General features: G+C 40.2%; 1 protein-coding gene across 1 annotated transcript; it reads left to right on the top strand.

The window, feature by feature from the left end:
- Positions 1-6,524: 6,524 nt before the first annotated feature.
- On the top strand, positions 6,525-17,067 carry LOC149281493 (cytochrome P450 2K1-like). The gene is made up of 9 exons (XM_089499218.1): positions 6,525-6,698; positions 7,721-7,883; positions 8,884-9,033; positions 10,027-10,187; positions 11,316-11,492; positions 12,832-12,973; positions 13,855-14,039; positions 16,273-16,414; positions 16,889-17,067. The coding sequence occupies exons 1-9, from the start codon at positions 6,525-6,527 to the stop codon at positions 17,065-17,067; spliced, it is 1,473 nt and encodes a 490-aa protein (XP_089355344.1).
- Positions 17,068-17,389: the final 322 nt, after the last annotated feature.

The raw sequence follows: 17,389 nt of genomic DNA, 5'->3' as shown, positions 1-17,389 counted from the left end.
AATCAATAGAGGGTGCAATATATCCTCCAACCACTTGGGGCTGCTGGTGCACAAGAACAAAGATTTTGACTGGACAGCAGATTGGCCCATCTAGTCAGTCTATCAAGGAGTATATAAACAAGCTCGAGAGCAACAAGCATAGGCCATTTCTCAAATCATAACCATCGATGGAGACTGGCTTAATTTTACATAGGGTTGTTTTAAGCAGTATATTTAGGAAGGCATAAAAAAATAAAGCAGAAGAGTGGAATAGCATGCATGAATGTATTAAAGGGGTAAATAGATATTATTTTGTTGACAGGTTTGGGTAGTGAAGATTTCACAAGTATCAGTTTGATCCAACATATTTATTATAACTTGTTTACATTTACTAGCTGGTGGCTGAGCTCCTACCCACCGGGCTTTTACCTGTTGTGGCCTTCGGCATACATGTTATAAGTTCAGCTCTGTATCTCTTTCCCTTTCTAGAAATCAATTAAAAACAAAACATTTAGAGGAGATCATGAAGCAACTTCAGAACAAGCTACAGCTTCTGCAGAAATAAGAAGATTCCATGGCAACCAATCAATGTACAAATTATAGAAATTATAAACTCAAAGCTCAGTGGAAACTGCTAATTATTCACCTATTTTGTAGCATTGCTCAATAAAACTTGGTGGCCTCCTGGCTGGTTGTCAGAGGTCTCCCAGGATCTTGTATTTAGCATCTTCTCTGTATTGGCAGTGCCTTCAAGTGATAACCCAGGATGAAGTTCATGAAATGGTTTATAACATCGTCATTAACATTCAGGTCTTTTAACATAAACCGAGCCTTAATCATAGGCATGGATGAGACAGTAACTGTGTTTGACCATGTTTATAATTCGGTATTGTCAACAAATGTGTTATGAATATATCTTAGAACCATGGTTAGGTCTTAGAACCCATTTGTTTTCACTTCAATAGGCACATCAATGATGTTACAATGTACCACAGCTTAATTTTCTCTGTTTGGTCCTGTCCAGTGCAGCATCTCTTTGATGTGGATAGGTTTGTAATAGTTCTCTTTCTGACATATTCTCCCTTATTCCTTCTATCATTTCCATTTCAGATATATGTTTGCTCTGCGTCAAATTTGGCATTTGAGTAGTTTTTATCTGCTTGTGGGCTGCTTATAGTCCTTCTCCAGTGTGACCAGCCAATTTTAACTGCCTTCTGATATCCTTGATAATACATTCTTCCTAATCCATTCCTTATCATATTTGCATCCTTATGTTTTGTGGAGAAACCCAAGATCTTCAGATGATTTCTAAAACTGTCTGCAAGAAACCTGGGGTTGTCGGACTTTTACATTTTAAACCATGAAACGGTCACTTTTTAAGTCTATTGAGTGGTGCGTGAATACAGCTAATTGGTAACTAGAAAAGATAAGAAAAATAAAAATGGCCACAGCTTTTTATGATACTGTGCCTTCCAACCTCCATATTTCATAAAAGGTACAACAAACAAACAAACAGGGCTACAGTATTATTTGACAGTGATGACTGGAGGTGGAGTGGATTTGAAAGGTGGACAAAATATGAACAAAGCTAAAACATTTGTGTCGAGTTGGAAAGGCATTACAGAGAGTGGATGACTACAAATAATCATTTCTGGCTGTGGACCACTATAGTGTTGTAACTACAAAAGGCTAAGACTGTGATACTTTAAGTCGTAAGCTTTAACACAACTTTTGACCCGGGGGGTAGGTACGGCTGATTTTAAAAAAAGGTATATGTTTAAAAACATTGCCTTTGAGTAGGTGAAAGTTGATCACTTTTCTGAACCATCACGTGGCTAACCAGCATATGCATTGGATGGTCATGACTCAAAATAGTGGAGTCGTTACCACTAAAACTGGGGGGGTTAATGAGCCAAGGGTTATGGCTCTTAATGTTTTTATATTTCCTTGTAGACAAAAAAAAGTGTAACTAAAAAAATGTATAGATAGTAAAAGCCTGATTTTAAATCAATTAATCCCAATATGGTACAAAATAAAAAGGAGGTTGGGTCTATGGAATAAAATCATTGGATCTACATTGGATCTCATTCCAGTACAGATTGGAATAATGCCCTAAATAACATAAATAAGCCCACAAGAGATATGTCCCTAATTGAAACCCACTTCAAGATGTGTAGCATCTGGTGCTAAACGCCAAACAGGTTGGCTCATCTAGACTATGCTGGAGATACAGATCTGCCGAATATGTAATTACCTCCATATGTGGTGGAAATGTAGAAAAAATAAAAAGCTATGGGAGAAGGCCTTCGATCTACTAAAGTGTATTGCGAATACTGATATATATCTAAAAAAACACGTTTAGCCCTATTACATCAGGGATGGCCATCTCTGGATCCAGCATCAAAAGATGCTTTTTTTGCAGCAAAAAAATTATTAGCTAAACACTGAAAACAAGATCTAGATTTTCCTTTAGAGAAACTAATATCGCAGGTAAAATATCAAATATCAGTGTAAAATGATTAGCGGGATAATTGGCTCATCCCTGAAAACGAAGGCCATGTGGAAGAGAATATGGGAAAAATATAATCAGGGTATCAGTGACCCTGAACAATTAGTTTGAAATATTGTTTTTCATCAGTTTCATCTTAAATTCCTTCTCTCCGGTCTATCCCCACACGACACCCTCCATGTCCAACAAATATTTTAGAAATTAGATATGTATGTAGGTATTTATTTTTGTCTTTGTCTGTTTTGTATTGTTTTTCTTTTTCCTTTTTGGGTAATTCAATAAAAAGAGAAAAATCAAATAGGTTGGTTGATAAGATGAGGTAAGATTGGATGTTTTTTTTTTTATATATTATTATTGTTATCGGTCACAAATATTTAGCTTCATACAGGTCAGCAGGGTGCAAGGTGTGAGACGTTGTTGTGAGCTTCAGTTAGGTGCCAGGTATTGGGGGGGGTAAATGTATCTTTGAATTAAATAATCTAAAACAGGCACAGGCGCCTGACTCTTAAAGTGTCAGATTTTGCATTAATGTTAGATGGACATCATCGGCGTACCTGGGAACCCGGTATGCTGATGATCCTCCAGGTCGCCGGAGCGGGGTCTTGACACGCCCGTTTCCCGCTCATTTTTCCCTTTAAATTGGGGTGTTTCCCACTGCCGTCAGCGGGAACGTCCCCGACGTCAGTGTGCAGTCCTGGCCGCGTCCCGCAAGGGAAGGCTTCGGGTAGCCGGAGCCGAGAAGTTCCCAGGTATGATCATCAGATAGGATGCCAGCATGGGACAGTCAGGAGAGAGAATAATTAAATTAATAGAATGGTGGGCGATTGATGGATAAGTAGGCTGAGAACTTAAAAAAAGATTAAATGATGAGCTAAGGGGACATTTGCAGCTACAATTTGGGACACCTGAACTTTCCCTACAACAACCAGAAAGACCAACCTCAAAGTCCCTGGCAGACCCATATCAAATGGTCTATTTAAATTTAGTTATAGTAGGTATATTCCATCTATGAACTCATTGTACTTTTCCCTGCTCCTGTTTTGTCATGTTAATAATTACTTTTCTTTTATTGTGGATAGCTCATTCTGCCAAGGTGGAAAAAGGGCAAAAGCTCATTAGGGGTTGTGTGGAAAGTTCAAATGGGTGTAAAATTGGTTGGATTCAGATATATCCAGTATATATATATATATATATAGCTTTGGATAATGTATTTATCCTTACCATCCAAGTTAAAGCCCCAGGGAAAGATAGGTGCTAGGCAAGTTAAATGAAACACCCAGCCTAAAAAGGACCAGGCTGGTGTAACTGGTTTTCTTGGCGGAGAAAGCTGGAAGATCTTAAACTAGTGAATTATTTTATTTGGCTACAGGGTTGTTGGGAAATGGAGAAGAGAACCTAACCTTAGAGAGCAAAACAAGTGTTTATTTAGTTTTTTTTTTAATTGATGCTGTTTTTAAAGCTGGACCTGCTATGTGCTTCTTAAGGATCCCTAAAAACACCACACTTTGTCACACTCATACACACGTACCTGTATTTCACTTATGTATTATATATTGCAGATATCATATGCAGAAAATACAACAAAAGGAGGTGCGGTGGATAGAGGTGGGGATGCCATAAACAGTCTGCACCAGGAGCTTGTGACCTTAAACGCACCCTTGTTGATGGTCAAAAGTCCTTTTGATATCAACACACAATGTTACAGGATTTTTGGCAGTAACAGTTGGAGGTGGATTTGGAATGTGACCAATAATCATATCAACCAACCTGGATAAATAATAAGAGCGCTGAAGTTGTGGGACACACTGAAGAGAACCAGAGTGCGCTGTGGACACGTATTGTAAGTAATAAGCGAAGATTACTAACCTAGTCTTCAGAACTTGTGTTTATTTTAAAAGGGGGAGATGATCGGAAGACCTTCTCTATTGAAGAGATAGTTGTCAGTGCTGAATATAATGGAGATATTATCTGTTTATTGTTAAAAATATCATTACTGAGGAATAACAATGGGAAATGAAATAAAGGGCATAAGGCTAAGACGTTTGGTCTGAGAGACAGGCTGTTATAGGAGGTTGTGGGGATAACTGCCCCAAGACAGGTCCTATTCCTCCAAAGATGGCAGTCCTGAAGCACAATTGTCACGAAGCAGGGACACAGGTAGATAAGGAGCCCAGGTCCAGGGGATACGAGGGGCTCCCCACGATGCAGGATGGCTTGGGGTTGGTACAGACAGGCGCAGCAAATAAATCAAAGATTGAAGATGCGGCTTAAGACTTGTATTGCATATGATGGTACAACAATATAGCAACAAGGAAAGTCTTTTGGCTGAAAGCCCGCTGTATGGGGCACACACGGCAGGGAGCCCTCGGGATGGGGCACACACGGCAGGAAGCCCTCGGGATGGGGCACACACGGCAGGAAGCCCTCGGGATGGGGCACACACGGCAGGAAGCCCTCTTGCAGGGCACACGGCTAGAAGCCCTCTTGCAGGGCACACGGCTAGAAGCCCACTTGCAGGGCACACGGCACGACTAGAAGCCCACTTGCAGGGCACACGGCACGGCTAGAAGCCCACTTGCAGGGCACACGGCACGGCTAGAAGCCCACTTGCAGGGCACACGGCACGGCTAGAAGCCCACTTGCAGGGCACACGGCAGGTTGCCCACTTGCAGGGTACTCGGCTTGGGAGTCCACTTAGTGGGGCGCTGGCCGCAACTCAGGAACACGGCAGGTTGCCCACTTGCAGGGCACACGGCAGGTTGCCCACTTGCAGGGCACACGGCAGGTTGCCCACTTGCAGGGCACACGGCAGGTTGCCCACTTGCAGGGCACACGGCAGGTTGCCCACTTGCAGGGCACACGGCTTGGGAGTCCACTTAGTGGAGCGCTGGCCGCAACTCAGGAACACGTTAGGAGATAAAGCAGGAGCAGATCAGGAACCAAAGCAGGAACCAAAGCAGGAACCAAAGCAGGAACCAAAGCAGGAACCAAAGCAGGAACCAAAGCAGGAACCAAAGCAGGAACCAAAGCAGGAACCAAAGCAGGTAGTCCTCAAACATCAATGTCAAGGCCCAGACTGCAAGGCTGGGCAGGTTTATAAAGGTTGTCTTGATCATGAAATCAACTGCAGCTGGACCTGATAACCAGTCTGAGCGGTTCTGAGTGGCAAGGGCGGCCACTAGTGGCTGAAAACGTAAAATGAGTAGCACAAAGTTTAACCAAGTCCATACAGCGAAGGGTGAACGTTACAACAATAAGGGTTGTCCCGCCCGGAGAAGTGGGCTCAGTCGGGTCACATAATGTGATCGGTTCCATGTAAGGCAAGTGATTTTGTGTGTGTGTACTATAGTGTGTGTTACAGTGAGTGTGAGTGTGAGTGTGTGATCATGTGGTGTATTCCCCAAGTTGTAAATTGTATAGGTAGGCTGAAGTTAGGGCAGAGAAAGTCCCAGGATAAACTACACTTTGGAGCCCCATTGAACACCCAGCAATAAAGAACCATTTGAAGCGAATGGTGTTAATGTTTGATACTGCACTTATCAAAAGCGGTCGTGATTTATCCAATGCAGGGCTCTCACTCATTGTAAGTTTCTTCCCCTGGGGCCATCTAATTAATGTTCAATATCCCCCCAAAAAAAACAAACACATAGTGAAATCTATCTCATAGGGCTGTGCTAATCAAAAAAATAAAAAATAATAATAATAAAAAAAAATTAATAATAATAATAATAAAAAAAAGCAAGTAATTAAAAAAAAAATAAAAAAAATAATCAAAACAAAAGACAGCGGAAGGAATGTTGATTTAGGCAGAAAGAAAGCGGGGAGATTAATTGTGGCAAAATTTATCAAATGGTTACCAAGCGAGATTTGTGTGGAAATAACAATGTACTAAATACAGGGTTTTAGGTTCCTAAAATACAGGAGATGAGAGGGAGATCAGGCATTAAGATGTAAGAAGTTTATCTGAGGCTAAACATGAAATCCAGCGCATATTTTTTCGTTTTCCTGTACAGGTTTTGCCAAAGAGATGATTCCGATGGATCCCATAACAATACTTCTCACCATTATACTCTGCGTGTCTCTTCTGGTTTTGTTTTATGGACGGAGTAAGAACATTTATCACAATTTTCCTCCTGGCCCGAAGACTTTACCAATAATTGGAAATATGCACATTCTAAACATGAAGAATCCAACTGAAACAATGTTGGAGGTAAACATGTAAAGCTTCTTATTCTTTATCCCATTAGATACAACTGTTTAACTTCTTAACAAAAATAATATATATATTATATATATAAATAATATATATATATATATATATATATATAGAGTGCCTTCTCTTCTGCATTAATGAGACCATAATTCAATCAGTTATCCTGACGCTATAGCATCAAATGTAAACAACAACAACAAAAAAAGTACAAAGATTTCACAAAGAAACGATAAAGACGCTCCACCATATTTAACCGTGGGCATGAGGTACTTTTCCATATGGCTACCTCTGTGCATGCGCCAAACCCACCTCTGGGGTTTATTGCCAAAAAGCTCTATTATGGTTTCATTTGACCATAGAACCCGATCCCATTTGAAGTTCAAGCAGCGTCTGGCCAACTGAAGACGGTTGAGTTTGTTTTCTAGCTGTGATCCTTGGAGATTTTTTGGCCACCCGAACCATCCTCCTCACAGCCCATTGAGACAAAATAGACACACGTCCAGGTTGAGTGTTTGTCTAGTAGCTTGGGCTCATATAACAGAGCGAGCACTCATAAAAAATGGCTAATATGCAGCTGCCTGGAAACATTAACTTACATAATTATTTGTAATCTCAAATTAGTAATGCAGAGTGGTGGGAGTTCTACTTCATTGTGTTTTAGACCCATTATATATATATATATGCTCAAAGCTGGGATGATGGGAGTTTTTGAAGGACTTCATTGTTATGAGGATGTAAGGTAGTACTTTGTGAGAGGAATACAATTTAAGGAACCATAGATATCTAAACTGAACGACTGATGATCTGTTCTCTGTACTTTATTCCTTAGCACATATATTCATGACTTTTTTTTACTCTACCAAGTGTGACCTTGTCTTTTGACAAGTCTATCCAGCTGTAATATGTTGTTTAAGTGGTTTAATATTCTGAAAAAAATAATATACACAAAAAACTAATTCTCTGTGGGTCTTATGTAAGGAACATGTTTGAAGTGACATACTAAATTTCTTCCTTTGCAGTTGTCGGAGAAGTATGGACCAATATACAGAATTCAGATAGGAACAGAGAAGATTGTGGTCCTGTGTGGTTATGAGATGGTGAAAGATGCTCTCGTTAACCATGCTGATCAGTTTTCTGGAAGACCAAAAATAGCCATTTTTGACGATATATCTGAAGGACACGGTAAATACATTTTTCCAGCAGATATTGGAGAGGAATGTGCTGTAAACAGTTCCTAAGGCATTCTGTATGTTCTATTGTGGATGGCTCTCAAAGAGTTATAGTTATTGCAGATGAGTACAAGTGGGGCAGTGAGGGGATTTAAACATGCATGGGATAGGCATATGGCCCCTGAATCTAAGACAAGAGCAAGGACTGATTAAGCCGTTCCTTACCCTATGGACATACTGGTATATCCACAAAATGTGGCAAGATTTCTCTTTGGACTTACCAGTACAAATACAGGGGGAATCTGCAATGCACGCGGCAGCCGGCTGGTCTCTCTTGAGGGGACTGCCTAGTAACAGCAGTTGCTGGAGGAGTCATTTGATCATTTGTTTAATAAAACAGCATTTTTACCCATTTTATATATCCCATTTAACCCTATTTTGACCCTTCAAGATATTGAACCAAAATCTGACATGTCAAGTGTCATGTCAGATGATGCTGATGCCCAGGTTTAATTTCATAAAATGAGGCGTCATTTTTTTCCCCCCCAATTCTGTTTTGGAATTTAGCAGTTTAATTTAATATTTATGCTGCCCATTGTTTGGCTGCTGACCAAGGGTCAAGACGTCAAGCCTGGCACCCCACTGACCCATGTGAAATAAAAAAACAAAAAAAACACTTTTGGTTAACCCCTTTTCACCCCATGTTGTGAGCGGGTTCAGGTATTGGAGCCTGCTCAGATTCCTTCATTTTAATGATAATGCCCAATGGCCCACATTTTATATATTAAGACCCATTGTCATTTTTTTTTCTTGTAAATTTTCTGAAATTTACATTTCAGAATGCCTGCATCAATGAGTCCTCATTTTCAAGGACAGGCTTTGTTTCGGGCAGTATATACCCTCAAAGTAGTCTAGTGAAATACCGTCAAAAACGTCAAAAAGAGTTTGACACAATACTTGAACCTTTTGAAATATAGCTAGTATGAATTGATAACTATGTTTAATATATATAGGTGTTATTTTTGCACGTGATGAGAGCTGGAAAGTTATGAGAAGATTTACTCTTTCAACGTTGCGAGATTTTGGAATGGGAAAGAAACCCATAGAAAACAAGATAAATGAAGAGTGTGATTCATTGGTACAAAAGTTTAACTCGTTCAAAGGTAAGACCTCACGTTCTCTGGAATTTACTCAAAAAACAACATCGGAATGATCCTTGAGTAAACAACATTAGCTACAGAGATAATAGCTGTTATGTCTTGCCAGCTTGGTTGGTACATTTCCAAAACCCATTAAAATAGGCTCGTCATACAGGTAACTGATCAGTTGGAGTCAGAGTCTCTAGAAAACAGACTACATGGCAATATGAAAGACGAAAGCCATGAGGCTTAAGGGACAGAAGAGACACCCTCGCTTATGTCTAGTCCATTTTCAATCATGACACACCTTTATCTCACCTCTATCCACCTGTGCCACATTTTTTCCACACATGCATACAAAGCCTTTTTTTCATTATTATTATTATTATTTTTTTTTAAAGTCTTTGTGATTAAAGCTGCTGTTTCACTTAGATAATACATGGAACTCTAGTAACAAGTACACCTTGGTAGATTTCATTATTTTGTTTTATCTGAAAGTTTAATCCTAGTAACACAATTAAGTGTTCCTGGCAGAAATTACGAATGAAACTAAAATGTAAATACCATATTTGCTCGATTAGAAGACGACCCTGATTAGAAGACGACTCCCCCAAAATTTGAATTTTAATTTAGGGGGGAAAAGCCTTAATATAAGACTACCCTATAGGAAAAAAATGCGCACAGACAACCACCGCTGCTGCCGGCTCTTCCGCCGGGGCTTCTACGATGAAGCCCCGGAAGGTCATGTGACGCCGACACTCCCCCAGAGGAAGTGCCGGCAGCAGCGGATCTTAGACCTCTATTTGAGATCTGATTATAACACGGCCTTGAATATAAGACGATGGGTGTTTTTCAGAGCAAATACGGTAATTATGTCTAAAAGGGTTTTGGTATTCAGCTGTAATGGTTTTTCAACGCAGTTAAAAAACTGTTATATTCAGCAGAGTAGGTGGAACAGCAGCTTTAAGGACAACTGTGGTCCATACAATACTTATCATCTCTTTTTTCACATTCCAGGAAAACCGTTTGAGAACACCATGATACTGAACACTGCTGTAGCCAACATAATTGTCTCCATACTCCTTGGTCATCGCTTTGAATATGACGACCCAATAATTATGAGACTCACACAGTTAGTTAATGAAAATACAAGGCTTGTAGGAAGTCCAATGGTTCAGGTAAACCATTTTTTTCAGTTGTGTTTCTTTATCACATTGTAGTTCTGGGCCAGGCAAAGGATAGACTGGAATAGCAGTGTTTAGTGGACTAGGTTGACTAGTTGTAGGTATTGGCTAGTGGCACACCCTCTCCACAAAACCAGCAGCTGAAGGCTTAATTGGGCGATCAGGCTCCATAGAGCACTGCTGATCTCTCTTATAACCACCCCATATATACCTAGCTAACACAGCCTCCAAAGTATCATGTACCCACCAAGCATTATTTTGTGGTGCTCAGCAGAGAAGACAGTAGCCACAAAGGTCAATGTCCACCCAACCTAAATACTTCACAGAAGTCATGAAAGTTTAACATTACACACAATACCTCTGTTAAATAGGAAACCCACACATTTAATGTTAAATCTGATGGTTTCCTCTAAAAAGAAGACCAATCAGCAGATAATAGACCAATCAGCAGCTTCTATTTCAAAGCAATTAAATTCCAATAGTTGCTTTTAGGTGGAGAATGGCCCATGGAGCAGGCAGCCTAATAAGGCTGCTTGCTAAGATAATAACAGCTGTGGGGGGATTAAAGTTCCAGCATGATATTAAAATATGTATGGTCATTCAATATTTGAAATGGATTTGAAATGGATGAACTGTCTTCCGTGTAACTGTCTCCTCTCCTACAAACTCTGCATCCTAAAACTCTCAAAATGCATAGCTTGTGCCTTGCTCTTTACAATGGCAACAATAATTTACCTCCCAGCTGGCCCATTTTTAGATTCAAGACATTGTCCCACTTCAGGCAGTGGAGATCGTGAACCCCTAACCGTCCCGACGAGCTGTAAAGTCAATGGAGATCTGTGATTTTTATACCGTAGACCTAATTCACAGCTTCCACGCTCCTTGTGGACCAATAAAGCTGTGCTCTGTAATAGCACGTTATATCCTGGCATTCAGCTTTAATCTATAGTCCTGCCCCGGCCTCAACTCTAACCCAGAAAAAAACTGAGACTGCTGGGAAGCATGCATGAATACATGTATTAGGTCCTTATTTACCATATCAAAGATATTATATGTTAAGATGTCCTCCAATATAACTTTAAACACATATAACTATTTTTTTTTTGTATTTATTCTTCTCAGTTGTATAACACCTTTCCATCCCTGATGGGCTGGCTGCCTGGAAATCACAAAACGGTTCACAAAAATGTGGCAGAGCTTGAAATTTTTGTAAAAGAGACATTCACAAACCACAAGGAAGTTCTGGATATAAACGACCAGAGAAATCTAATCGACACATTTCTTGTCAAACAACAGGAGGTACTGAGTAATTTTCAAGTTTGGTTTAGTTTGCATATGGTTAATAATAGATATATCAAATATTCAAGTTACAGCCAACTTTTTCATTTTTGTATATGTAATCATCATACCTGGGGACATGCTGGGTTTTACGCAGAGCCTCAAGGTGGAGTATTGCTTTCCGGGGACTCCAGGATAGTAGTTTCAATGTCCAGGCAAGGAAGTGGTGTATGAAGTCCTTAACCTCTAAACCATGGCTAGCCCCAGTCCCAGTCCCAGTAATCTTAACCCACACAAAACAAACACAGTATATACACTATATGTACAAAGGTATTGGAACGCCTGACCATTACACCAACATGGACTTTGATGACACTCTTCTGGGAACGATTTCCACAAGATTTTGGGTGCTTCTGTGCGAATTTTTGCCCATTTATCCAGTAGAGCGTTTGTGAGGTTAGGCACTGATGTTGGACGAGACGCCCGGCTCGCAATCTCCATTCCAGTTCATCCCAAATGTGTTCAATAAGGTTGAGGTCAGGGCTCTGTGCAGCCAGTCAAGTTCTTCCACCCCAAACTCATCCAACCATGTCTCTATGGAGCTTGCTTTGTGCGCTGGGACACAGTCATGCTGGAACAGAAAAGGGCCTTCCCCAAACTGTCCCCACAAACTTGGAAGTATAACAATGTACATGGGACAATTTAGGTCTGATGCAGCATGCACGGGATTTCTGATCAGCTGCTTCTCTTATAGTATATAGTATATAAAACAACCCAACCTTAAGATAAAAAAAAGGGCCAGTGTGCTGACAGCTAACTTAGTTTGAGATCAGCTGACTAGCATGCTGGTAAAAAGTATGATCCCTGCTTAGTTGCATGAATCAGGGATCATGATGTCATAAGTCCCCACATCTACTTCATACATTTAGGTGTAGAGGTGGGGGGAGGGCGGCTTCTAAGAAAATAATTTTGTTTCTTTTATTATTGGATTGGAATCTATTTGGAAATAATGAGATAAAAGTACATTTTTGATTATTTACACTATTATATGTTGTTATGTGATGCATGGTTTATCCTAAACTAAATATTTCTAAAAACCTTAACACCTCCCTAAAGAAACAGAGATTTCCATATGTAAAGATCTTCATAAGATTGCAATCTATCTATAACTAAACCAAAACTATAGTTCCAATTGGGAAAATGTGCCTGACTACAGGCACTTAAAGGGTTAATCATGATCCAGTAGTCCAGCTTTTTATACAGGGTTAACATAGTAATTAATTTTTGTGACGCACACTGCGTATGCTTTTTCTATAAGAATTATATATATATATATATATATATTGTATATTCTTTACAGGAGAAGCCTAATCCAGAGTTATATTTCCACAATGACAATCTAACAAAGCTTGTGACAGATTTATTTGCTGCTGGGATGGAGACGACCTCGACCACCCTCCGATGGGGGATTTTGCTATTGATGAAAAATCCGGACATTCAGAGTGAGAATTTTTTTTGTTAAATATGTAACTTTTATAAGCCAACATACTGTAACTTGAAACTAAATATCGGTGGAAATATGTGGTGCTGATGAACTTTTGGCAACACCTTTGGCACACTGAAAGCTCAAAATTGTTCACAAACATAAGAACATAGAACTTAATGGCAGTGATCTGATTGGGCCGACCTAGGGCAGCACCCCTAGACGCTACCCTACGAGGTCGGTGTCCCAAATGCAATAAACAGTACCCCGGGAAATGACGTCATATCCAGGCGAGTCGTGTCTTAAAGGCGTGCATCATGATTTCATGAAGTCTACCAAGGCTGTGCTGAGCCGTCATAGCCTCTATAGTGTAAATACGCGGGTTGGGGAGATCAAAGATCTCCCTTGCAGCGAGATACTGGGGGGTTTAATCACCCGAGAGGACCTGCTGCCCCCTGGACCTGCCGGCACCGCTTTATAGTGGATAAGAACCATCAGCCCATTTAGTGTGCTTGTATTGGCTGATAAGATCACTTTTGCAGCATAGTACATGTTTACAGTTAACACGTAGTGTTTTTTTAAAAAAAATATATATATATATATATATATACCGGTATATATATTTATATATATATATTAATTTCTACATACTAAATAGGTTGGTGGGAGTTCCACTTTAAGTACAAAACTAGTATCTAATAATTGAAGGTCCAATAATATACAAGACAACAAAAAAGCTACAAATAATTAAATTAAAAAAAGAGGGGGAAAAAAAAAAACTACAAGCAGAAAAGAACGCAATTTATTACACAGCGAACTTGTATACTGCCATATGATTTTGATGTGATTTTTAGGTATTTTAAAAAATCTTTTCAATGTGGTTTTCTATTGTACATACAGAGAAGGTCCAAGATGAAATAGAAAAAGTGATCGGTTCAGCTCAACCCCAAACGGAGCACCGAAAGCAAATGCCGTATACCGAGGCCGTTGTTCATGAGATTCAAAGGTTTGCGGATATTGTGCCAACCAACCTTCCGCATGCAACTACTCAAGACGTCACGTTCAGAGGATACTTTTTACCAAAGGCAAGTCTCAGGGTCCCGTTTCTCATTTATGAACTAAATTATACATGCAATGTGTTTGCTTTCTCTGTTTTATAGAGTACCAAGTAAAAAAATAAAATAAATAAATAAATTGTCGAAGGTACATTGAAGACATGTCAGCCAGCTCACAGTAGATTAGACAACATGCTGCCACTGCAATGAGTATCTTTTTTTATGGTAGCAGGCAGCCATATTGAGCTGCCTGCTCCATGGGCCCATCGAAGCGATCGGATATTAATTTTACTTTTTTAAGTGTAGAGAAAAGCTGCCGAGCTTTCTCTTTAGTTTTAGAGGAATGACAGTGCTTTTAACATTTATTGAAGACTTCTCCTGGAGTATGTACAATGGCTGATGATCGGCTCCTGAGTTGACCAACAGCCATCTTATTATTATTATTTATTGTTTTATATAGCGCCATCAAATTCCGTAGCGCTGTACAATGGGTAGACAGGACATAACAAGTAGTATGTAACATAACAATTTGACTCACAGAGATAACAGGTGAGGAGGGCCCTGCCCAAACGAGCTTACAGTCTAGAGGGATTTAGGGTGTATTACACAATAGGTAAAAGTGCTGTTGTTAGGGATAGACCAGCCACACTAGTAAAAGTATTGCAGGAGAGGGAGTAGGAAAGGTGAGCTAAAGGAATATGGGAGGAAAGGGGTTAATGTGCTATGTTGTAAGCATCCTTAAAGAAGTGGGTCTTGAGGGATTTTTTGAAGGAATAAAGGCAGGGGGAGAGACGGAGTGGCCGGGGGAGAGCGTTCCAGAGGATAGGGGCAGCCCTTGAGAAATCTTGTAAGGGGACATGAGAGCTAGAAACCAGAGGAGAGCATAGAAGGAGATCATTGGATGAGCGGAGAGGCCGGTTAGGAGGGTATTTAGAGATGAGTGAGGAGAGACCGGTGAGGAGTGAATTTAGAGATGAGTGAGGAGAGACCGGTTAGGAGTGTATTTTCGAGATGAGAGAGGAGATTTAGGGAGGGGAAGCGCTGTGAAGGGCTTTGAAAGTAAGAGTGAGGATTTTGAAATGAATCCTGAAGCGCACAGGCAGCCGGTGAAGAGACTGACAGAGGGGAGAAACGTTAGTAAAGCGATGGGAGAGGAAGATAAGTCTGGCAGCAGCATTCATGGTGGATTGTAGAAGGGTGAGACGGTTAAGAGGGAGACTGCCTAAGACAGAGTTACAGTAGTCAAGACAGGAGATAATCAGGGCATGGATAAGAGCCTTAGTGGTATGCTGCGTTAGGAAGGGACGGATACGGGCAATGTTTTTAAGATGAAGGCGACAGTTTTTAGAGACAGACTGAATATGGGGTGCGACCGAAAGGTCGGAGTCAACGGTGACACCAAGACAGCGTGCATGAGTAGACGGGAGATGATGGCACCATTAACATTGAGGGAGATAGATGGGGGAATCTTAGCATTGGAGGGAGGGAAGATGAGGAGTTCAGTTTTGGAGAGGTTGAGTTTCAGGAAACGTGCAGAGATCCAGGTAGAGACAGATGCAAGGCAGTTAGTTACACGATCTAAGACAGAGGGAGAGAGATCAGGGGAGGATAGATAGATCTGGGTGTCATCAGCATACAGGTGGTATTGAAAGCCAAAGGCTGAGATCAGTTTGCCAAGGGAGGAAGTGTAAAGAGAGAACAGAAGGGGTCCTAAAACTGAGCCTTGGGGTACCCCAACTGAGAGAGGGAGGGGAGGGGAAGTGTTACTGGAGACAGAGACACTGAAGGTACGATCAGAGAGGTAGGAAGTGAGCCATGAGAGAGCAGTATCACGGAGGCCAAGATCATAAAGCTTTTGAAGGAGAAGAGGGTGGTCCACAGTGTCAAAAGCAGCAGAAAGGTCCAGTAGGATTAGCATGGAGTAGTGGCCCTTGGATTTAGCAGTGAGTAAGTCATTAGCAACATTAGTAAGGGCGGTCTCAGTAGAGTGTCGAGGGCGAAAACCAGATTGAAGAGGGTCAAGCAGGAAGTTGGAAAGTTCTATGTACATGTAATTAAACCTTCAAAGGAAAAAATGTTGCATATCTGCTAATGTGTATTTGCTTAACATGCTGAATGGACAGATAAATGTGTTTGGGGTTTTTTTTGGCACAAAACGGTAAATTGTGATATTACAATCATTATGTTGCAACCATGTTTTTATATGAAGGTGCTTTCTAAAGTGATCAATTTATATTTTTTTTCCACATTACTGTTTTTTTAGGGCACTCATGTAATTCCACTGCTGTCATCGGTCCTGAGAGATAAGACTCACTTTGAGAAACCGTATGAGTTTTACCCACAGCATTTTCTAGACTCTAAAGGAAAGTTTGTGAAGAAAGAAGCCTTTATGCCTTTCTCCGCAGGTAATATATGTTAATTATAACATACAATTCTATTGAATTACATATGAAATGATATGTATGGATAGGGTTGTCTGAAACTTTTCCAAAAGGTGGCAGAATTTCAGTTGTACGCTGGCTAGCAGGGACAATGTGATTTCAAGAGCTTTGTATCACATATAGGAGTATTGAAGTAACGTCAATATTTGCAAAACTACCACATTGTACAGCTCCCAAATCTCTCATTAACAACAAACATTTCACAAGATTGAAGCACGTAAAGAATAAGATATAAAATAAATTCCCCCACATAAATCTCTGCTTTTAACACACAAAAAGAATTACAGAATTAAACATGTTAATTACTCCAAACAAACAAAATCCTACAAAAGCTTTTACAGCTAGGTTATTTTCTTTGCATTTGTGTCGATAGCATCTTAAGTACGATTTAACGCATCTACCGGTTGGAAAAGGTATAATCCCGTTCTTTGTCTTCAGGACGAAGGAGCTGCGCTGGGGAAACTTTAGCCAAAATGGAAATGTTCCTATTCTTCACCAGTCTGCTGCAGAACTTCACATTCCAGGCTCCTCCTGGGGAAGATCTCATTCTCACCCCAGTGATGGGGTTTACCAATGCCCCAAAAGCCTATTACACATGTGCTTTACCCCGCAAATAAGACCAAGGGCCAAGTCTACCCCTAAAGAAACATTGTCAATGAAAATGTACTTTGTTTTGTTTTTTGGAAATAGTAAATATGTTGCTACATGCCGAGCAAACTAACTTCGTCAGAACAGAACGGATTTTAGTCTTTCTATTTAAAATGTAATCACATAAAAACAACACAAACATTTTAAGTTTTTAAAGACAATTAGGTGAATGGGACAGCTCCTTTAAAAGAAATAGTTAAGTTTGGGATGTATATATATGTGTGTGCCCTGTATATGTTCTTGTATGAAATAAAATTACAATGCAAATGATGGATTGTGAGATAATGTCAT

This window comes from Sceloporus occidentalis, unplaced genomic scaffold (genome assembly GCF_023333645.1).
Source record: "Sceloporus occidentalis isolate IW3139 unplaced genomic scaffold, rSceOcc1.0.p SCAF_131, whole genome shotgun sequence".
Lineage (NCBI taxonomy): Eukaryota > Metazoa > Chordata > Lepidosauria > Squamata > Phrynosomatidae > Sceloporus > Sceloporus occidentalis.
This window is presented reverse-complemented; position numbering and strand designations above follow the sequence as displayed.